Source organism: Puma concolor, chromosome D1 (genome assembly GCF_028749965.1).
Source record: "Puma concolor isolate L17-30 chromosome D1, mPumCon1.1.hap2, whole genome shotgun sequence".
NCBI classification, from domain to species: domain Eukaryota; kingdom Metazoa; phylum Chordata; class Mammalia; order Carnivora; family Felidae; genus Puma; species Puma concolor.
In genome coordinates, this window is record NC_141676.1 from 102,260,561 (window position 1) to 102,283,930 (window position 23,370).

The 23,370-nt window shown below is 40.6% G+C and overlaps 1 protein-coding gene and 1 long non-coding RNA gene across 3 annotated transcripts in view; one reads left to right on the forward strand and one right to left on the reverse strand.

Moving 5' to 3' along the window:
- The window catches only part of BUD13 (BUD13 spliceosome associated protein), a 274,914-nt gene that overhangs the window by 6,366 nt on the left and 245,178 nt on the right, over positions 1–23,370 (forward strand). The window contains exons 3-10 of one of the 2 annotated variants that reach the window (XM_086679053.1): positions 295–379; positions 3,076–3,987; positions 5,660–5,964; positions 7,519–7,624; positions 7,954–8,092; positions 8,406–8,590; positions 8,832–8,913; positions 19,647–20,044. In XM_086679053.1, coding sequence (XP_086535179.1) covers positions 295–379; positions 3,076–3,987; positions 5,660–5,964; positions 7,519–7,624; positions 7,954–8,092; positions 8,406–8,590; positions 8,832–8,913; positions 19,647–19,740 — 1,908 coding nt within the window. In that variant the 3' untranslated portion in view covers positions 19,741–20,044. Of the gene's footprint in view, positions 1–294; positions 380–3,075; positions 3,988–5,659; positions 5,965–7,518; positions 7,625–7,953; positions 8,093–8,405; positions 8,591–8,831; positions 8,914–19,646; positions 20,045–23,370 lie in introns of those variants that run through there. The other variant, XR_015241331.1, reaches the window with a different exon arrangement.
- LOC147576949 (uncharacterized) lies at positions 9,694–17,317 on the reverse strand. The gene is made up of 3 exons (XR_015241332.1): positions 16,794–17,317; positions 10,579–10,658; positions 9,694–9,963 (listed from the first exon to the last, which is right to left on the reverse strand). It is a non-coding gene; the product is annotated as an uncharacterized LOC147576949 (long non-coding RNA).

Here is a 23,370-nt window from a genome sequence, read left to right on the forward strand (position 1 = left end):
TGACAGGTTGATAAAGAAGGTTTGTAATGAAAAAGTTCACATTTGGAGGAAAATTGATTAGTCAGAGAAAGATGTATAATTAAACTATCCAGTGACAATCAGATAAACATCTCAGGACAAACATAACTGAGGACCACTACATATTTCCACATGTTTCTTCATGGCTGTTTTGGACTCGTGTGTGCCGTGTGCATTGAGAATGGGAATGGTGATAGCTTTAGGTTCCTGAAACAGTAGTGCTCCTTGACTGGATCCTGTGGATTTTCTCAACGTAAGTTGTCCTAACTCTGACAGGTGGCTGAGTTTGTGGATGAGCGGCCAGAAGAGGTCAAGCAGATGGAAGCCTTTCGTTCCAGTGCCAAATGGAAGCTTCTAGGAGGTTAGTTTCAACAGTAGATAAATCTAAATTTCCCATTTATAGGGGAAGCCTTTTTTTTTTTTTTCTCTACACTTTTTTTTTTAGAGGCATATATAGGTTGTTTTAGTGTGTCCTTAATCCTGAAAAATACAGTGCGAAAAAGAATTCAGAATTTCTTGGGAGGTAGCAAGACATGGGAACTGAGAGACCAGGTGTCCCATTTTCTCTTCTATTTCGGCATTAGTTAGGGTTACTAACTTAGGTTACACATAAGTCAGAAAGTGACTTATGTGGGGGCCTTGCAGTAACCACTGACCTCTGGCCCAAATAGGAGAGCACTTAGTATATAGTTAAGTCTTTCTTCGTTCTTCCTTTAAACATGGGTATTTTGCAGTGCATTATCCTCCACTTGCCCACTGTGTACCCTCTCCCTAGGCTAATAATTTAACTCCCTATTTAAAAAGTTTTTGAGTTCTTTGAGAATGGACAAATGATATTTGTTTGTCATGTCTGAGTGGAGACAAGACCTGTTCTTTTTAAAAAAAATTTTTTTTTAATGTTTATTTTTATTTTTGAGAGAGAGAGACAGAGAGACAGAATGCAAGCAGGGGAGGGACAGAGAAAGAGGGAGACACAGAATCCGAAACAGGCTCCAGGCTCTGAGCTGTCAGCACAGAACCTGATGTGGGGCTCGGACTCACGAACCGTGGGATCATGACCTGGGCTAAAGTCCGCCGCTTAACCGACTGAGCCACCCAGGTGCCCTGACAAGACCTGTTCGTAATTGGTTTGGTCTTTCTCCCACCTAGCATAATCAGGAATCTTGCTTCTGTATAGCCATTTAACTCCAGTTTACTCTCGACACTTGTTCCTTTTTCATACATGCAGAGTAGTAGATGAATTAACTGCTAAACAAGATTTGTTCTTTCTGTTTTATATTTTGTGCTTATGTTAATTATCCTACAATTCTGATAAGAAAAACATGCATAACAAAAGTGACTGTTGGTTATAGGTTAGTGATCACTATTGCCTCAGTTACTTTTCAGTATATTATTATTATGTTCTGTGAATTAAAAGTTTATTATCAGTATGTATTCTTTTATCCGAATCTTGTTCACTCTTACTATTTTGTTTTTCTCTGTGGGTGTGTTTCTAATCTTTTCCATAATCCTTTTTTCTTTTTTCTTTGTTGTTATTTATTGTTTTTTCCACAGTCCTTTTTTCAGAGAGAATCTTTAGGTCTCCATATTTATAGGTCTAGGAAGAGATACCGAACCCCCACCCCATCACCCTTGAATAGTTGTTTTTCTTCTACTTAACTCTCACTGCTCCATCCCCATTTGTCACTGGAAATATCCTCTTTGGTCTCTGATTCTTACTTCCTTTTTGTAAATATCATGGAATTTATCAACGCCATGGATTAGATTTGCTGTCAGGTGTCCCACAGATATCAGTACTTTTCTCTGAGTGGTGATTGCCATCAGATAGGACTATTTCCCAAAGTAAAGGAGTTGACTTGGTTTAATTCATCCACTTAGCAAGTATTTATTGGGTCCTACCGAGCATTTATTTGAATTTGGGATGTGGAGCTCAATGACAAGAAATACTGGATTTTGGAAATGTCCTGAGTTGCTGTAAACATTTCATTCTCTTATACCTTTGAAAACTGGAAGTTTCAAACTCTTTCCTCAGCTACCTAGTTTAAAAGATTGCACATGGACTCTACAGTCAAACAGATCTGGAATGGATCCTCTATCACTTATTAGCAGTGTGACTTTGGCAGTAGGACTTAGTGTTTCTGAGTATCAACTTCTTCATCTATAAAATGGGATAACAGTATTTATCTTTCAGGCTTGTGAGAATTCATTGAGGGAATCCATATAAACCATGGACTTGTAATACGTGATCAGGAAATGCTGATCCCTCTTATTTTCTGGTGCTCTCCCCCCAGTAAAGAGCACAGTGACATTGATCAAATAGTTAATTACATTTCATTTTGATGCGGCACAGGCTTAGTCAGTCTGCATTTTGAAAGAAGAGTGAGTATAAACTGTGTGTTACCTAGTCTAAATATCAGTAGGAGCCTCTGACTGGGAGCTCTGCACAGGCACAGTTTTGGGAAGAGCATTGGATTGAGAGAGGATCAGGGTGTTAGCCTATCTCTTCGTCTTAGTGGCTGTGACCTTTGGTAAGAAATCACTCAGCTCCTTGGAGCCTCTGTTTCACATGTCTGTGAAACAAGGATACCTGCCCAGTGTACCTTAAAAGGTATAATATGAAAAATGCATTTAAATGGCTCGTTAGGCAGATAGGAGAGGTTATTTATTTTTTTCTTTAAAACATTTTTTTAAATGTTTATTTTTGAGACAGAGACAGAGCATGAGTGGGGGAGGGGCAGAGAGAGAGGGAGACACAGAATCTGAAGCAGGCTCCAGGCTTGGAACTGTCAGCACAGAGCCTGATGTGGGGCTTGAACTCCACGAACTGCGAGATCGTGACCTGAGCCGAAGCCGGACACTTAACCGACTGAGCCACCCAGGCACCCCTAGGAGAGGTTATTTTTAAGGTATTCATGAGTGAATGCTGCTTTATTGCCCCTAAGCAGAAGATTTCTGAGTAGTTTTGAGATGTTTGCTCCTGGGCCATCTTTTGAAACTTTGCATATCAAGGGTGAATAGGGCATTTGTGGGGATCTTACGTTTGCTATTTGTGTTTAGGTCACAGTGAAGATCTGCCCTCACACAGACACTTCCGTCGTGACTCCCTGGATTCATCTCCCCCAAGGAGGGTCCGTCACAACACCCCGGACCCATCTCCCCCGAGGAGGGTCCGTCACGACACCCCGGACCCATCTCCCCCGAGGAGGGTCCGTCACGACACCCCGGACCCATCTCCCCCGAGGAGGGTCCGTCACGACACCCCGGACCCATCTCCCCCGAGGAGGGTCCGTCACGACACCCCGGACCCATCTCCCCCCAGGAGGGTCCGTCACGACACCCCGGACCCATCTCCCCCCAGGAGGGTCCGTCACGACACCCCGGACCCATCTCCCCCCAGGAGGGTCCGTCACGACACCCCGGACCCATCTCCCCCCAGGAGGGTCCGTCACGACACCCCGGACCCATCTCCCCCCAGGAGGGTCCGTCACGACACCCCGGACCCATCTCCCCCCAGGAGGGTCCGTCATACTTCTCCGGATCCTTCTCCCCTCAGGAAGCCTCATCGTCATTCTTCAGGCATGTCTCCTAGGAGAACCCATCATGACACACCAGATTCATCTCTTCCTAGGAGGGCCTGTCACAATTCCTCAGATAGCTCTGTTCCCAGAAGGGCTCAAAATAGCTCACCTGACACATCTCAACCTAGAAGGACTCATGACTCCTTGGACACATCGCAGCTCAGGAGGGCCCATCATAACTCCCCTGATTTGGCTGCTAGTGTCCCTCATTCACTGCCCAGACCCAAAAGCAGTAAAGGCCCAGAGGGAGCTTCTAGGAAAACTTCTCCACATTCGAAGGGGCCGGGACCATCTCACACATCAATCCCAAAGAACAGCAAATATGAGTATGACTCGGACCGCTCTCCTCCACGAAAAAAGCGAGCAAAATCCCATAAGCATGATTCTAAAGGTAAGCATTTGATTGTCCATAGAGGGACTTATTCTGAGTGCTTTCTTTTGGACCTTTTACTTCTTGCGGTCTTTAGAAATGAGAATGGCATTTCTTTGGAGAAGTTTTAAAAACTGTAGGGAAATGAGGAGAGGTTGGGCTGAGGAGAGTTAAAATTTACAGTGGCAAGGGGGACCTTTTTTTTTTTTTTAGTTTATTTTGATTTTAAGGGGGAAAGGGGCAGAGAGAAAGAGCGCATGTGCGAGAATCCCAAACAGGCTCCATGCTGTTAGCACAGAGCCTGACATGGGACTTGAACTCACGAACCTTGAGGTCATGACCTGAGCCAAAACCGAGTGGGACGCTTAACCAACTGAGTCACTCAGGCACCCCAAGGAAGACATTTTTATATATTTTTTTGTTTTTTCTCCCTACCCCATGTGAAAATACAACATGTTTGATGTAGAAACCTCAGAGTGTATAGAAACGTACAAAGAAGCAGAAGAAAGGTACAAAATTCATTGAAAGCCATTTGCTCTTAGTGTTGTGGCCAATGTTTTTTAAAGCCTTTTTCTATTCATTTTTTTATATAGTTGAGCCCTTTCTATGTAGTATATACATATTATATGTGTAATCTTGCCTGGTTTATTCACTTAATGTTACCTTTGCCGTGTCATAAATTAACGTGGTCTTTATTGGTGTTCTGTTACATAAATGTACTTAACCATTTCCCTAATAGTGCATATTTTAGGTTATTTATAAATTTTGTTTTTATAATTTTAAAATGAACATCCTTGTAGATAAATCATTGCTCCATTCTGGATTATTTCCTTATCTACTTTTAGATAGATTTCCTGGAAATTTAAGTACTTCTAGATATGTTTCCTGGGAAACAAAGTAGAAATTGATTTGTTGGTTAAGGGGCATGTATGGTTTTAAGACTGTGGATACCCATTGCTTCTTTGGGAGGTGATTTGTGATGTTTCTGTCTACAACTCAGGCCTGTGCAGTGAGATTTGTTTACTCACTAGGTACTGTTTTCATTCATTGTTTTTAATAGTTTTTACTGTTTTATTTATTCTTGAGAGTGAGAGAGAGAGAGAGAGAGAGAGAGAGAGAGAGAGAGAGAGAGACAGCATGAGTGAGGGAGGGGCAGAGTGAGAAAGGGACACAGAATCCAAAGCAGTCTCCAGGCTCTGAGCTGTCAGCAGAGAGCCCGACGTGGGGCTTGAACTCACGAGCCGTGAGATCTGACCTGAGCCGAAGTTGGACGCTCAACCGACTGAGACACCCAGGCGCCCCTGTTTTCATTCTTAAATAAAGTATATTGTTATCTTTTAGTCTCTGACATCACAGTGTATTCTAGGCAGTTGTAACTTTTGCCACAGCCCTGAGATCTGAGTGTGAGTTGTTTCTCCCATTCTGTGCTCAGATAAATATGACATAGGTGAGTATGTTGAGACCTCACATGCTCGTCACAGTCACTAGTAACTTGGGAATAGAACCCCACATCCTGCCTATTGGTTGTAAAAGTTGTGTCTGACTCTGCTCTTTTCCCATGTCATCTGTACTTGTGTTTAGGATAGTGATAGCTGTTTAGAGGAGGACCAAATGAATATTGGACATTAGCTTGATAAGTTCCGTTTTTAAGATTCCACCAATGGGATTAAAGACTTTATTTTTTAATTTCTAGACTCTTCCCCCAGCCATAGGAAATTTCATACAAACTCTTCGCCTAGGAGATATCAGAGTCACATGTTGGACTCTTCCTCCTACCCAGATGATAGTCGGAAAGCTTCTGATTCAGATCTTTCTCCTCCACGGCAAAAGCAGAGTTCAGGGCACAAAAATTCTGATTCAGATCTGTCACCTCCACGGAATAGACCTACATACCGGAGCTCTGATTCTGACCTGTCTCCACCAAGGAGGAAACAGAGGGCCAAATCTTCTGATTCCGATCTGTCTCCACCTCGAAGGAGTCAGCCTCTAGGAAAGAAGGTAGGAATTTTCAGGAGCCATACCTTCTTTTAGAGTGACTGCTCTTTTCTATTTCTGTACAAGTTTCAGAGATATAAACCAGAGAGGGAGGGGGTGGCTCCTGGTAGTAGAGTAAATCTATTGCAGAGTTACCTCTGGAGCTCTTTGCTCCTTCTGAAGGCAGGACTGCCTATGACCCAGCCCGGATGAACTTGCAAATACCAGTACCTAAGTAGCTTCTGACTTTATATCCTCTTTATTCCACAAATGTCATTTTTTAATGGGTCCGGAAAAACTTCCTATTTTCTCATGAATAAACTGAGAACTGTAGTTTACAGAGTAGAGTTTGGAGCACGAACTTTGTGTTAATCGGATGACATTCAAATCCTCCTGCTTCTGCTTACTGTCTATGAGATTTGAGCAAGATATGTGAGATCTCTAAGCCCCAGCTTCTTCATCTGTAAAATGGGGATAATAGTAGTATATACTTCATGAGGTTATTGTGAGAATTAAATTAGCTTGTATAAGTAAAACTCTTACCACAGTGCCCAGAAAAAGTCAGACTTTAGTGTAAGCAATTGATTATTATAAATTGGACGACCAGTCTCCATTTGCAGATCTTAAGAGACATTTAGAATATAAAATTACTTTTACGAATCATACCACCTGGGAAGTCTGTGTTTTATTTTAAATCTGTGATGAAGCATGAATTGCCCAGAACATCTGCATGAACTTGGAGCAGTTGTTTTGTAAAGCACCCCAGTGCTAGGAAAAGAATCTTATTCCAGTGAGTTGGTTAAGAAACAGAATAATAGAGCCTGTAGTATGCACATTTACCTCCAACCCAGACTTTTCAGGCAAGTCTCCTCTGTAGCCCACATGGTCCTGGCAGCCTGTCCCTGGCCCAGGAAGTAGGGTTCTTCTTTCCTGGGAAACAGAGTGAGGTCTGTGTTGCAGCTGGACCCCTTGACATTTTAGGTATCTGTTTACTTCATGGATAGTTTCATATTAAATTAAGCACATTGCTTAAGGACACCACAATACACTGTATACTCCGTTTATGCATTGGTTGGTTATCTTGCTATGAAATAGGGTTTAGTAAGAAGGTTTGATTTGGTCACAACTTGTCATTATCCTGAAATATATCCACAACTGAGGGACCTTAGACTTGCTTGAGTTTGTAGTTTAAATGGAATATTTTATTAGTGTGGGTCTTCACTGAAGGGCTTAGAGCTTGATACAGGCTTCTGATCAGGTGACCTGAGAATGTGTCTTCATGTATGCAGTTTATACACTGAAAAGTCAGAACTATTTAGATGCTTAGCTTTTTCTTTAGTATTTTGTTAGTCTGTGTTTGTGTTTATTCTTCAAATTTGGTAGTACTATTAATTTGCCATGAAGTTCAATTTTATTTCTTTTTTATTTTGTGAATCTTGTGGTCGATAATGAGGATACAAAGTTGGAGTCGTTTGGTTTGGTTATTGCTCATCGTCGGGCAAAAATGCACCTGTCTACCCTGGAGCCTGCTGCTACATCGTCTCATTAATGTTGGATGCTCCCTTTTCCATTGCATAGGCTGCTCACATGTATTCTGGGGCAAGAACTGGGTTGGTGTTAACTGACATACAGCGAGAGCAGCAAGAGCTCAAGAAACGGGACCAAGAAACTACGGCGTTTGAAGGTAAAAGTGAAAATGCAGAGACCAGTCGAGGCTCATGTAGATTTGATTTTATTTTTTTAACGTAACTTATTGTATCTGATATTTTAAACTTTTAATTGAGATCAAATTTCAGCTCTGGTTTTATGCATTATTTTAACTTCTTAGTGGTCCCAAGTGGTTCTTTTCTTTCTTGACAAAGGTTAGTTAGACATTGGTAGGAACTACTTGTAGTCTGGCTGCAAAAATTTTTATTCAGCATCAGAATCCCACGTTGATTTCAACTGTTAGACTATTATTCCCAATTCTGATACCTGGGTGTTTATCTTTAAAAGTATAATTTTCCTTTGCAGCTGAATTCCAATATGCTGAAACTGTATTTCGAGATAAGTCTGGTCGTAAGAGGAATTTGAAACTGGAACGTTTAGAGCAAAGGAGAAAAGCAGAGAAGGACTCGGAGAGAGAGGAGCTGTACGCTCAGTGGGGAAAAGGGTAAGAGAACCACTGAAACGGAGAACAAGACTGTGCTGACTGGAGGAGGTCATTCTCTACTTTTCTGACCAGTGAGTTAGTTTGTTGTGCCTTCACAGCTGTTTCAGGAATGGAAGGTTCAGTGTGCTCGGTCTCCCTCCTAAGATACTGGGGTACTCCACACTTGGCATTGGTATTCTAGTTTTGCTCTTTTCAATATTTGGCCAACGCTGCTGGGAAAAGGAAGTTCCCCAAATGTAGCAGTATGGTCCGCTCAGTGTGAGAGTGCAAATGTTAAACGGGACAGCATACACTCTTGGTTCTTTTTGCCCAGGCTTGCCCAGAGCCGGCAGCAGCAACAAAATGTGGAGGATGCAGTGAAGGAAATGCAAAAGCCTCTGGCGCGCTACATTGATGATGAAGATCTGGATCGGATGCTGCGAGAACAGGAAAGAGAGGGGGACCCCATGGCCAACTTTATCAAGAAGAATAAGGCTAAGGAGAACAAGAATAAGAAAGGTGAGCCTTCTGGGATTCGTCAGAGATGAAGGTGACTTGTGTAAAGAGAGATAGTCTTTAGCTTGATGATACATAGTCAGGTGCAGAGAAGGCTCTCCCATACAGTTTTTTAGGTTCCTTGTATTTGGAAATTTGCGTTCAGCTCACTAGAGATTTCTGTATAAAATTTTTGTTCCCACTGCCACCCGACTCTGGATTGAGTTATATAGGTAACTAACTTCTCCCTCTCTCCTCTCACCAGTGAGACCTCGCTACAGTGGTCCTGCCCCTCCTCCCAACAGATTCAATATCTGGCCTGGATATCGCTGGGATGGAGTTGACAGGTAAGCCTGAGTATTTCCTACATTTTTGTTTTGTTTTCCATCTGACCCTAACCTTTCCTAGCCGTTCTTACATCGCTCTACACTCTGCCTCATTTTCTGTTCTAACCACAAAGTTAATAATATGCAGTTTGCTTGCTTCTGTTTCTGAGGTCCCCAAATCCCATTTCCCATGCTTAAAATATTCTTCCTCCTTCTCCGTTTTTCCTTTTCAAAGTGTTTTTTTAAAGCTCTGGACAAACAGCTCTGCTGCTTCCGATGGGATACCCTTTGTTGTTGACGTTGGTCACTTCTAGAGATATTTTCTAAGGCTTTGTGGGGATGAGTGATGGGCGGTAGTCTGGAGTCTTTCGTATGTTGTATCTTTAAAAATGTAGCCCTTGAACCTTCTCTTCACTGACTTAGGAATGAGTTACTTACGATATCTCCCTGACCCCTACGGCCAGCATCTGTACCCATTTACTCTAACTTACTGTCTGTTGTGTGCTTCTGTTCAAAGTCCGCTCCTCTGTTTACATGGTAGATCCCATCTCCTCTTGCCTACGGAAGGACATTGTTCTAGCGTTTACCATAGTGGTTCTCAAACTTTTTGATCTCAAGACCCCTTTATACTTGAGAACCCCAAACAGCTTTTGTTTATGTGGTTTCTATGTATTAATATTTACCTTATTAGAAATTAAACTGAGAAGTTTAAAAAGTGTTTATTAATTAGTTCACTAAAAACATAATAAAGCCATTATGTTAATATAATTGCCATATTTTTTAAGAAAAAGAACTGTTTTCCAAACAAAGAAAGTAGAAGAATGGCATTGATTTACATTTTTGCAAATCTTATTAATGTTTGGCTTAATAGTCGATAGCAGGATTCTGCATTGAGTCTGTTGCAGTTTGTTTAGTTGGAGTATTGAAAGAAAGTTTAGCCTTAGAAAATTCAGCTGTGGGGCACCTGGGTGGCTCAGTCGGTTAAGCGTCTGACTCTTGATCTCAGCTCAGGTCATGATCTCAGGGTAATGAGCACAAGGCCTGCATTGGGCTCCGGGCTGGGCATGAAGCCTACTTAAAAAAAAAAAAAAAAAAAAAAAAATCAGCCTTATACATAGGTTGTTAGAAAAGGAAGGTGTATTATATTTTGTACTACACAGAAATTCAACAGGTGATAGTTTCTTAAAGGTGATTTATAACATGGAGTCTGAAACCATATCAAAGAACTTTTAATACTGTTACATTAAAATTGTTTTTTTGTTTTTGTTTTTGTTTTTGTTTTTTACTTTGTAGGGATCTTTTCCCAGTGCGTGAACATCATGTGCTGGTCATTTGGAAAATAGTGGTTTGCTGAGTTTTTCAGACCTGCCAAATGTTGACATTTTTCGTTATACAACATCAGTGATTTGTATTTGTTAACGTTACCTCTGATCTCATCACCAAAGTCTTAATAGGAAGCTAAAGTTCATGGTGGCGGATCCAAGTGTATTCAAATTCTAATTTATGCTTAAAGTCTTAAATTTTATCATTGGTGACAAGTATCAGTTGTTACTGAAGTTAAAGCTTTTTGTACAATAACTTTTTTGTAGAATCCATCAGATTTTGTACCTAGAGGATCAGGTCCTCTGTGAATATAGTTTTACTTCTTCCTTTCCAATCCAAATGCCCTTTGTTTCTTTTTCTTACCTTAATTGTAGTAACTAGAGCTTCAGTGCAGATGTTGAATAGAAGTAGTAAGAACAGACATCTTTGCCTTCTTCCTAAATCTTAGGAGAACAACAGTCAGTGTTTTACCATTAAATATGTTATAAGCTATAGGTGTTTTTGTAGATTCCCTCCGCTGAGTTGAGAAGGTTCCTTTCTATTCCTAGTTTGTTGACAGTTTTTTTTTTTTTTTTTTTTCCCGGAATGTGTGTTGGATTTTGGTTCATTCTTTGATCTATTAGTTAGTTATTTAGGAATGCATTAATTCCAAACATTTAGACTTCTGTAGTATCTCACCATTATTGATTTCCAGTTTAATTCTGATGAGGTCAGAGAATATACTCCATAATATTTTGATCTTTTGAAATGTATTAAGATGTGTTTTATGGCCCAGTATATGGTTGACCTTGGTGAATAGTCCATTTGCATATGAGGATAATATGTATCCTGCAGTTGTTTGGGGGAGTGTTTTGAAAATTAATTTTTGTATTTTTTTAAACATAAACTTTTTGTTTTGGAATAATTTTAGATTTATAGAAAATTTGCAGATAGTATAAAGAATTCCTATACACTCCTCATCCAATTTTATTATCATTCATTGCATTACCATGGTACATTTATTTATCAGAACAACATTGGTATGTTGCTATTAATGTACCAGATTTTATTTGGATTTTACTAGTTTTTTCCACTAAAATCCTTTTCTGTTCAGGATCCCACATTGCACTTAGTTGTCATTTCTCCTTAGTCTTCTCTGGTCTGTGACAGTTTCTCAGTCTTTCTTTGCTGTTTGTCACCATGACAATTTTTTGGAATATGGTCAGTTATTTTGTAGAATGTCCCTCAAAGTGGGTTCATTTGATGTTTTTCTCATGGTTAGACTGGGGTTATGGGTTTTTGGAAAGAATGCCACAGTGGTGGCATGCCCTTCTCATCACATCATTTAACCGGTACCTGGTAACAACAGGACATCCCTAGTGTTAACCTCAGTCACTCGGTTCAGCTGTAGTGAGTGTTTGCCAGGTATCTCCATTTTAGTTATTCTTTTCCCCCTTCCGTACATACTTAGTTCTCTAGAAATGAGTCACTGAGTTTAGCTTGTACTCAAAAGGTGACCTGTAGGTGGCATAGCTACATTTATTATTTGGGCTTTTTCTTTTTTTTTTTTTTTTTTCAACATTTATTTATTTTTGGGACAGAGAGAGACAGAGCATGAACGGGGGAGGGGCAGAGAGAGAGGGAGACACAGAATCGGAAACAGGCTCCAGGCTCTGAGCCATCAGCCCAGAGCCCGACACGGGGCTCGAACTCACGGACCGCGAGATCGTGACCTGGCTGAAGTCGGACGCTTAACCGACTGCGCCACCCAGGCGCCCCATTTGGGCTTTTTCTATAGGGATTTGTTTTGTCACCCCATTTGCTTAGTCAGTTACTTATTTATATCAGTAATGATTCATCCAATTTTATACTGGATTGTAATCCAGTAGTATGTTATTTATTTTGTTATTTATTTAAATAAATTGTTCTGTTCTTTAGCTACTGGGAATTCTTTAAGGTGTCCCTTTTGCATGCCCTGTCCTTTTATTTTTTGAGTACTCTCTGACTTTCTGATACTGCAAGATGCTCCAGGCTCATCTTCTATGTTCCTTGTCCCAGCCCTAGAATCAGCCATTTCTCCAAGCAGCCCTGGCTGCTTTTAATGGATAATGGTATTTAGAAACCAAGATCTGACTGCTAGAAGTACTTGTTACTGGGGTGTCATTGTTTCTAGGCTATGCCAGCAGACAGAGCTAGGTAGTACATGTCTAGTAATTCATGTACACACACATATTTGTTATTTCTGTACCTACTTATCTATATGTATGTGTCTGTATATGTACATGTTTATGTATACAGATACGTAAATATGAGTTCATACTAATGTTGACTCTAGTGGAGTATTACCTTTTATTCTAGCTTGTCTGTAACTTCCCTCTCCAGCATTGAGAAACCTAGCACCCCTATGTACCGTCCATTTTGCTCATCTCTGTATACATGTAAAACAGTTTCAGAATTGAGAGTCAGGAGTAAGAAACAGATTTCCAACAAAAACATAGTGTAGTTACTTTTGTTACTACCCTTATAATTTCTAGTGAAAGAACCATTTTCCAACTGCCCTGCCCCAGTACTGTTATGTCATACATTTGTAATATAGATTCATTTGTCATAGTCCCCGTCTATCCTGGGATCTCCTGACATCCTGGGTGATTTTTCCTTTTTATAGTTTGCTTCTGTTAGTGTTTATTTTTTATTGTGTATAGTTCTGTGGGGTTTGACAAATGCATGGAGTCATTTATTCACCACCCTACTACTGTATGGAACAGCTACATCATCCAAAAATTTCCCCTGTAAGTCCTGTTTTAGTCAGTTACGCTTTGTCCACCAAACCCTTGTGATGAGTGCTCTGCTTTCTGTTCCTATGTTTTGCCTTTTTCAGAGTGTCACAGGAATGGAATCATACAATATGGAGCCTTTTGAGTCTGACTTCTTGCACTTAGCAAAATGCATGTAAGGTTTATCCATGTTCTGGCATGAATATCCCATTATGTGGCTGTATCAGTTTGTTTATTCCCCAGTTGAAGGACATCTTCAGTTTTTAGCAACTATGAATAAAGCCACAGTAAACATTTGTGTATAGATTTTTATGTGGACATAGTTTTCAGTTCATTTGGGTAGATACCCAGTGATTGCTGGAATATATGGTGAGACGATGTTGAACTTGATAAGAAACTGCCAGTTGTTTTCTAATGTGGCTATACCATTTTTTGTTACACCAGAGAATGAGGATTCCTGTTGCTCCATACCCTTGCCAGCCTTTGGTATTGTCAGTGTTTTGGATTTTAGGTGTGTACATTTAGTATTGAATTTTAATTGCTCCGTTATCTGTTTAGCTAAACCTCTCTGCAGTTTTCTTTTTTAGTGTTTGCTCTAAGGATTACAGTATGTATCTTTAACTCATCACAGCCTACTGGGAGTTTATAACTGTACTGTTTCACATAAAATACACAAACCTTGTATGTAACGCTGAGGTTCCACTTGCCCTCTGTTCTATGTGCTATTGTTGTCATATATATTACATAAATGGTATAGACCCCACAATATAGTGTTCTAATTTTTTTAAAAAGTTTATTTATTTTGAGAGACAGAGAAAGCATGGGTACGGGTGGGTAGAGAAGGAGAGAGCGAATCCCAAGTAGGCTGTGCATTGTCAGTGCAGAGTCTGATGTGGGGCTTGAACTCACAAACCGTAAGATCATAATTTGAGCCCAAGTTAGATGCTTAACCGACTGAGCCACCCAGGCACCCCTCCAGTGTTCTAATTTTTTATTTACAGTTATTTAAAAAGAAAACTGAAAAAACAACAAAATATATAAGTGTTAATATTTAATATTTAACTCATGTATTTACCGTTTCTGGTGCTCTTTTTTTTTTTTTTTCTTTAAACAACTTTTATTATTACTTTAGTGTAGGATTATTGGTGACAAATTCTCTGTTTTTGTTGATGTGAAGATGTCTTTATTTCACCTTTAATTTTTAAAAACTTTAATTTTGAAATAATTTTAGATAAGAACTTGAAAAATTAGTACAGTGTGTTACAGCGTACCCTTTACCCAGCTTCCCCCAATGATAATCTAACATAACCATAGTACATTACCAAAATAAGGAAATTGACATTGGCACAATTCTATTAAATTAAAGACATTTTTCTCACCTTCATTTCTCAAGGATAGTTTTACTGATGTATTGTTGGAGGAGGTCATCAAGATGACATTACCACTGGTTGACCCAGAAGCTGGACCCAGGCAATCAGAGGCCTCTTACCCGCTCCCTTGTCCTTGGAATGTGTGTCCTGCCTACCCTCTTCAAGGATGTAGCCTTGAAAGAGTAAGGTGTTATTGAGACCACCTGGGCCAAATATGTGGCTGAATCCACTTAAGGCCTCTGTATAAGTTTTTGAGATTCGCCAGGTGGCTGCCCAAGAGAGGCTTCATATGTAAGTTCCCTTGCCTATTAAACTTGCCCCCTATCAATGTGGAGTGGCCTGCCTCTTTTTTTTTTTTTTTTTGTTCTCTCCTTGCCCTCCACGTACTGGGGCCAATTTCAGACTTCCCCCAGGAAGCTCACAAGGTTGTGAACCAACACATAGAACTCTGGATTGATAGTATCAGAATTCTGTGACAGTTTTGTCAACCCTTTAAGAAAGTTTCATCATTTTCTGGCCTCCACTGTTTCTAATTAGAAGTAAATCCTTAGTCCTCATTTATTTTATTGTTACTCCCTGCCCCACATTGTAATATATTGTTTTTCTCTGGCAGATTTTTCTTCTTGTTTTAGGTTTTTAGCCAGTTTATCATGTACCTCAGTGTGGTTTTCTTTGTATTTATCCTGCTTTGGGTTTGTTATGCTCTCTGGATCTTTAAGTTCATGTTATTCACCATTGGGAAGTATTTGGCTATTTTTTCATCAGTTATTTTTTCTGAACTACTGTTTCTTCTTCTCCAGTTACGTTATTTTCCACCACTTAATATTATTCCGCAGAGCCCTCAAGTCCTGTTCATTTTTCTAGCATCATTTTTTCTGTTTGTTCTTAAGGTCAGATAGTTTCTGTTGATCTGTTTTCCACTTCATTGACTTTCTGCCATCTCCAATCTATTAAGCCCACACAGTGAATTTTTTGTTTCAGCTAGTTTATTGTATTTTTCAATTCTAGAATTTCCATTTGATAGTTTGTATTTCTCTGCTGAGATTTTCCATCTGCTCATTCATTATGAGACATTTCCCTCTTCCTTGAGAATATTTATAATTGGTGCTTTGAAGTCCTGTTTGCTCATTGTAACATTTGGGTCACCTCAGGATTGGTTTCTATTAATAGCCTTTTCTTGAGTTTGATTACATTTTACTATTCCTTGACATATCTGGTCATTTTTTAACATATATTGGATACTGTAAGTGATACATTGTCAGAACTTGGAATTCTGTTATATTCCTCTGAAGTATGTTGATGTTTATGTCCAGTAGACTGTTAAGTGGGTGCATTTGAGCTCCCAATGCTGTCTCCTTTGCAGTGGGCAGCAGCTACAATTTCTGCTCAGTTCTTTCAATTTCTAGCTGCTGCTTTTTCACTGGACCCAGTGTGGTTCCCCTGTGCAAGCACAGTTTAGCAGTTAGCCAAGGATTTAGGTGCTGTTTGTGTGTACATTGCAGGGTTCATCTGTTTTGTAGCTTCCTCCCCTTCAGAGTTTCCTTCCTGATTTTCCAGCTGCTCTGGCTTCTTTGCACTGATACCTCAAGCTAATAAGCCTGTGACTTTCTGCCTCCATGAGCTGTGCAGACCGGGAAGTGCCCTCTGGCAAAAAGCTCACAAATCTTTTTACAAATGGACTCATCCAGGTTCTGCCTGCTTTTGGTCACTTTCCCATGCCTTCAAAGAATTTGAGATACTTGCACTTTCATATTTTGTCCAGATTTTATAATTGCTGTCTGAGAATAGAGTAGTCTGCTCAAGTTCCTCTGCTGTGACTGAAATCCATTGCCCCACCTCCTATGGACCTGAGGCATTGTCTTCTGTCCCCCAAGCTGCTATCAAAATCTGAGGCTCTAGTTCCTGATACTGGGTATCCTCAGGGTGGCTGTGGTTTCAGGCTAGCTTACTACTTTGGTTTGCAGTTCACTGGATATAGGCTCTTTGTTTGGTAGCAGGACATTTTTCAGAATGCTGATTTGTCTTATAGCCAGAAGTGGATCTTTTTATAGCCACAACCCTAGAGATTTTCTCTGCTACACTGAGGCCATCCTTTTTTTTTTTTCTATTTAAAAAAAAAAAAAAATTCTGGACCCACACTCAGAACTCTCCCTGACCTAGTATTTTCTTGATATCTGATTTGTCTCCAGCTCTCCCAGGAGTTTTCTTCCACTTAGCATATTTTCTGACATCGTTCCTTTTAGTTCCCTTTCTCATTTTTGTTTTCTTTCTCATTATTCACTCTTTCGTCACCTCTTTTAGTTTGTCTGGTTTTGGCCCATTGCAAGTGAACATTTCTAGAACATATCTGTAGTTGGAAAAACTCATAAGGTCAATTAATCTAATCCCATTATTATTTAAAAGACAAGCAAGGCCCAGATAAATTTAACTGCTTACCTCGAGTTATTTAGCTCACCTGAAAAAGCTGGAATTAGAATCCTGGGCTCCTGGTGCGCCTGGATGGCTCAGTCGGTGAAGTGTCCGATTTCGGCTCAGGTCATGATCTCACGGTTCGTGAGTTAGAGCCCCGCATCGGGCTGTGTGCTGACAGCTCAGAGCCTGGAGCCTACTTCAGATACTGTGTCTCCCCCTCTCTCTGCCCCTCCCCTGCTCGCACTCTGTCTCTCTCTCTCAAAAATAAGTAAAAACATTAAAAAAAAATTAAAAATCATGGGCTCCTGATTCTATAGTCCAAGGCTTTTCTACTGTGCGTTCTCTTGTGGTTTGTTTTTTGATTCTGTGGGGTTTGGTTTGTTATTCATATGTCGTTCGTCTGTATGATCATATTAGTGTTGGTTCTCTTAAGTACTTATTCCCCAGGGCAAAAAACAGTGGTTTCCTTGGTGCTCTAGAATACCCTGCATGCTTTTGAGGTTAGAGATGGAGCTGTTTGTAGTAAGCTTCCCTTCCTAAAACACTCTGTTATTCATCCTACTCATCCCTTAGGGAGGGTGTTAGGCAAGAGGGAAGGAAGCCTGTTCTCTCCATCAGTTCAGTAACACTTAGCAAAGATGTGATTACTTGAGGCAGCTGTGTACCAGCTGCTGGGCTCTCACAGGTAGTGATAGTCCCTAAGCTTAGGAACTTACTTTCCATCTAGAGCAGAAAGACAAGTAAATAATTTCAATACTACTTGCTAGTATTACTTATAGAGGATTTTCAGGGTGCTTGGGAGCACAAAGGTAGAGTAAATTCAGCCTTGGGAGAGTGCGGTTAGGGGAAGCTTTCTAGAATATACATGAGCTTTGTCTTAAGGGATATCAGTCGCCAGCCAACATAAGAAGAGGAAGGAGGTTGAAGTGCGAAGTCATAAGGGTATGGGACATCATAGTGTTATGGGGGGGCAGTCATAAGCAGTTTGTTACTGTTGGAGAGCATGAGGTGTGACGTGGAGTGTATGTGATAGATTGGAAAGGTAAGCAGGGGCCTGGTCACAGTAGGCTTTAGAAGCATTTGTGATGAGTGTGGTCTTCACCCTGAAGGCAAAGGAGGGCCCTTGAAGGAATAACAACAGCTTTGTATATTAGATAGATGAATCACTAAGGCAGTAATGGGAAGCATTTGAAAGGCACACATCTGGAAGTGGAGAGACAAGGTAAAAGGCTATTGCAGTAGGTCAGGGTAAAGGAGGTGGAGTTCTGAACTGTAGGGAAGTGTTCAGGGATGAGGTGTCAGGACCTGGTGGCTGACTTGGGCAGAAGGAGAAATCACTGGATTTGACAATAGGGAAGGTCACTGGCGGCCTGAAAGAGAGCTAACTGTGGCATGGTGAGACAAAAGCTGGGTTCCAATGTGTTAAGGAGTGAATGAAAAGTGAGGAGGTGTAGACAGTGAATACAAGCTCTTTTAAGAAGTTCAATTTAAAGTCCCCAGCTGCATTAGCCCTTTAGCAAGAGAGTCGGCCTGTCCTCTGAAGCTTTGAATCCAGGCATTGACTTCCCGTCTGTAGCTATGAAAGTCCTAGGTGGCATCTTCTTCCAGTAGGGGGCCATTTCATCTATATTGAAAATCTGTTTAGTGTAACCACCTTCACTGACTGTCTTAGGTAGCTAGATCTGTTACATAACTTGCTGCAGCTTTACACTGGCACTTGCTGTTTCACTCAAACTTTTATGTTATGGAGACAACTTCTTTGCTTAAATCTCACGAACCAACCTCTGCCAGCTTCACACTTTTCTTCTGCAGCTTCCCCACCTCTCTTAGTCTTCACAGAATTGAAGAGACTCAGGGCCTTGCTCTGGATTAAGCTTTGCCTCAAAGGAATGTTATAGCTGGTTTGATCCCCTATCGAGACCACTCAGACTTCCTCCATATCAGCAGTAAGGCTGTTTTGCTTCCTTATCATTTGTGTTTGTTGGAGTAGCACTTTTAATTTTCTTCAGTAACTTTTCCTTTGCATTTACAAGTTGACTGACTGGCGCAAGAGGCGTAGCTTTTAGCCCACCTTGGCTTGCAACTTGCCTTCTTCACTGAACTTAGTCTTTTTTCTAGCTTTTGACTTAAAGCGAGACGTGTGATTCTTTCTTTTACTTGAACCCTTACAGGCCAATGTAGGGTCATTAATTGGCTTAATTTCAATTTTGCTGTGTCTCAGAGAATAGGCTGGAGGAGAGGGAGAGAGATGGGGGAGTGGCCGGTCAGTGGAGCAGTCAGAACACACACAACATTTATCAACTGAGTTTGCTGTCTTATATGGATGCATTCGTGGCACCCCAAAACAGTTGACAATAGTTTCGTTAAAGATCACTGGTTAAAGATCACCATAACAAATAATGAAAAAATGTGAAATATTGCAAGAGTTACCAAAGTGTGACCCAGAGGCATGAAGTGAGCAAATGCTGTTGGAAAGTGGCACCAATAGACTTAATTGATGCATGGTTGTCACAGATCTTCAGTTGGTAAAAAATACATTCTGCGAAGTGTCATAAAGTGAAGTGCAATTAGAGAGGTGCCTGTAATAAGAATTCACTAAATGTTGTGTAATGAATGGATAAATTATAAGATGTAGACGTCAGCTGAGAGGGAGTTGGGCCTGTAGAGTAGTAAATGTTTGAAACAGTTGTCAAAAGAGTGGCAGAAGGGTCTGAATAAGAACTAATAAAAGGATGAATGATGTATTTTCGCTTTTTGATTCTATTGCATATGCCTTACATATTTTCACATGACTGCCTTACTTTCCTCCTTATCTATTAGGTTGTGAACTCTTCTCTTTTTTCAAAAATGAATGTCCAGTTCAGGATTCTGGCTGATCAGTGTCTCTTGATTGCAGATCCAATGGATTTGAACAGAAGCGCTTTGCCAGGCTTGCCAGCAAGAAGGCGGTGGAGGAACTTGCCTACAAGTGGAGTGTTGAGGATATGTAACTTTTCTGAGGCTGTGGGGCGGCTGTGGGTTGTGGTAGTGGACATAGGGCAGCCAGACATCCAGCTGTAACAGCTGTCTATGCTAGTAATCAGGGTCCACACAGACCAGCAACCTGAATGCCAGTTTTGACTACAGAAGAATATTTTGAGACCTGATATTTGGACTGAGGCACCTGTACTTCTCAGGTGTTCCAACACTGGCGATTGCTGGCCTTCAGAGGAAGCATTGCATTTTCAGTGTCCCAGAGTTTGTTCTTGGTTAGGGTTTTTCTTTTTTAATAAACATACATTTATTTTTTCACAATCATGCTCTTAACTGGGTATTCTGTTTTTGGGAAGAACACAAGCTAATGTTGAACCTCCATGGATCTTGGAGGGTGATGGTTGGATTTTTCATTAATCTAGAAAGCAGTGGGAATAAAAACTTTGGCAGTGATAGTTCCTTCCTCTTAGAAAATATGAATTAGTGCTAAACTAGACTTAGGAATAGAAGTAGCTGTTTGGAGGCATGGTGTATGTCAAAGGTAGTGTCACAAATTAGTGGAGAAGAAACAGATAATGGCGTTTAGAAAATTGACTTCTATATGGACAACAATAAAGTTGGATCCCTACCTCACACCATATAAGACAAAGACATCCCAAAGTGATGAAAGACCTAAATGAAAGGTAAAATGTTAAAACCAGTAGGAAAAATCAGAGACTGTCTTTGCGACTTTGGGGTGAGGATAGATTTCTTAAATGAGATCCCCAAAGCACTATCCATGAGATTTGATACCTTTGACTACTTCGTAACTAAAGATTTCTGGTCAACAAAGCATCTCATAGTCAAAGATGTGTACAGATTAGGAAAAAATATTTGCAATGTTTAAAACTGACAAGGGATTGCATATATAAAAGACTGAATATAGAAAGTACTACTGCAAATCAGGAAGAGAAACAAAACACAAGATAAAAATGGGCAAAGAATATAAATAGGTAAAATCTAAAGGGAAAACCAGAATGACTAATAAGTATATTACCCCCATTGGTAATTAGAGAAACGCAAATTAAAATGTTAATGTGTTTCTACTTTATATCTATTGGTTTGGCAAAAATAGGAGACTGAGCTCTCATGGGGAATGAAAACTCATGAGGAGTTTCAACTGGTACATCCATTCCGGAGACAAATGGGCAACACTTCACTGGAATGAAATAATACCTGGCATGCAGTATTACATAGTTTTTAAGAATGTGGTTCTGGAGCTATACTGCCTGAGTTTGAATCCCAGCTGTGTCTTTTACTAATAGTGTGACCTTGGTAAGCCACTTAACTTTTTCGTGAAATGGAGATAGTAATACCTACTTTGTAGGTTTATTGTGAGCTTAGAACAGTGCTTGGCACATGGTATGTGTCACAAAATTGTTAGCTATTATTATTATTGTCTTCCTAATCATCAGGTGTTGATAGCCAGCTTCCAAGATTGCCCCCGATGATCCTTGACCCCTGGTATTCAAGCCCTTTGTAGTCCCCTCCCATAATGAATAGGGCTGTCCTGTGTAACCAGTAGGATGTACCGGAAATGTGTTACTTCTGAAGCTAGGTCATAAAAGACATTGAAACCTCTGCCTTGTACTTCCTTGGATCCCTTGCTGTGGAAGAAGCCAACTGCTATGTCATGAGGACACGCAGGCAGCCCTCTGGAGAGGTCCATGTGGAAAGGAACTAAGACCTCTCACCAGTAGATGGCACCAAGTTACCCATCCCCGTGAGCAACCTTGGAAGTGGATATTGTAGCTCCATTCAGACCTTTAGATGAATGTGGCCCTGATCGACATGTGACCACAGCCTCATGAGAGATCCTGAGCTAGAGTCACCTACCTCCGAATTTTTGACCCAAAGAAACAGTGAGGTAATAGGTGTTCACTTTTTAAAAAGCTTTATTGAGTTATAACACACGTAGTATACACTTAACTCATTTCCCATGAGGTACACTTAAGTGGTTTTTAGGTATCACAGAGTTGTGTACCTATCACCACAGTTTTTAAAACATTTTGATCACTCTGGATATAAGAACTTTGAATCCATTAGCGGTCACTCCTCACTTGTCCCCAGTTCTCCCATCCCCTGGCCACTACTGATCCACTCTCTGTCTGTTTGGATCTGCCTATTAGAGACATTTCCTGTAGTATGTGAATGGGACTGTCCTACAACATGTGGCCTTTTGTGTCTAGCTCTTTTCACTGAGCGTATTGTTTTTAAGTTTCATCTGTGTTGTAGTACATCTCAGTCCTTCATTCCTTTTTATGGCTGAATAATATTCCCTTGTATGGATAGCACATTTTATTCATGCATTAGCTGATAGACATTTGAGTCATTTCTACTTTCTGTCTGTTATGAATGGTGCTGTTGTGAATATTTATGTACAAGTTTTTGTACGGACATACACTTTCATTTCTCTTGGGGTAGGTTTCCTAGGTCATAAAGTCCATGTTTAACTTTTTGAGGAACTGCCAAACTTCCAAAGCAGTGTATGACACTTCCAGTTTCTCCACATCTTTGCCAACACCTATTAACTATCTGCCGTGATTCTAGCCATGTTGGTGGGTGTGAAGCGGTATCTCACTGTGGTTTTGATCTGCATTTTCCTAATGCCTAATGTTGTGTAACATTTGTATATATCTTCTTTGGAGAAATGTTCATTCAAATCCTTTGCCCATTTTTCAGTTGGGTTGTGTGTCACACATATGTGCATGCACACGCGCGCGGGCGCACACACACACACACACACACTCTAATGTAGAGTTCTTTATTCTGGTTGCAAGTCTCTTATCAGATACATGATTTACCAACGTGTTCTCTCATTCTGTGGGTGTTATTGTTTTAAGCTGCTAAGTTTTGAGGTAATTTGTTATACAGCAATAGGTAACTAATGCATTAAGTATGTATATACTCTACATCAAAGCAGCTCTACTTCTGGCTGTATCCTTCAGTGAAACTTGCAGATAGATCCACAAGGAGTTACATAAAAGGATGTTTATCTGTGTATAGTTTGGGTAGCAAGAAGCTAGAAGCAACTTAGATGTCTATCCCTGAGGGAATTGATAAGTAAAATGTGGTATGTGCATAGGAGAGAATATCATAAAAGCAGTCAGACGCAAGCAGTTAGGAACTGCTGTGACATGACAGACTCCAGGTGAGGAAAATAAAGAAGAATTCGATTTACAGCAAAAACCAGCTAAGTAAATTAAAACACACTAAGCAGCATTTTTTCTAAGGAGGATCTATACACCTTAACACCCTGGAATAGTCTGTAGGAGGGAACAGAATGGGACCGGGATGGTGAAGGATGGGAGGGAAAGGGAAACAAAAGCGAGGCCTTACGTGGATGAATGTGATCGTGTGTCCCGGGCTCTGACAGGTGGTCACCTCAGTCCTGTGCCCCTGAGGCCCTGAGCACAGATCCAGAAGCAAGGTCTTGCTCTACCAGAATTGACATTTTGCATTGTGTTAGGCCAAACTGCCATGACAGCCACCGAATGGGCTAGCTTACCACAATAGAAGTTTTTTCTCCTTCCTCACTCATGTAATGTGCAGGGTAGTTTGAGATTGGCGTAGTGGGAGGAGCATTCTCTGTTTGGGGGCCATTTAGG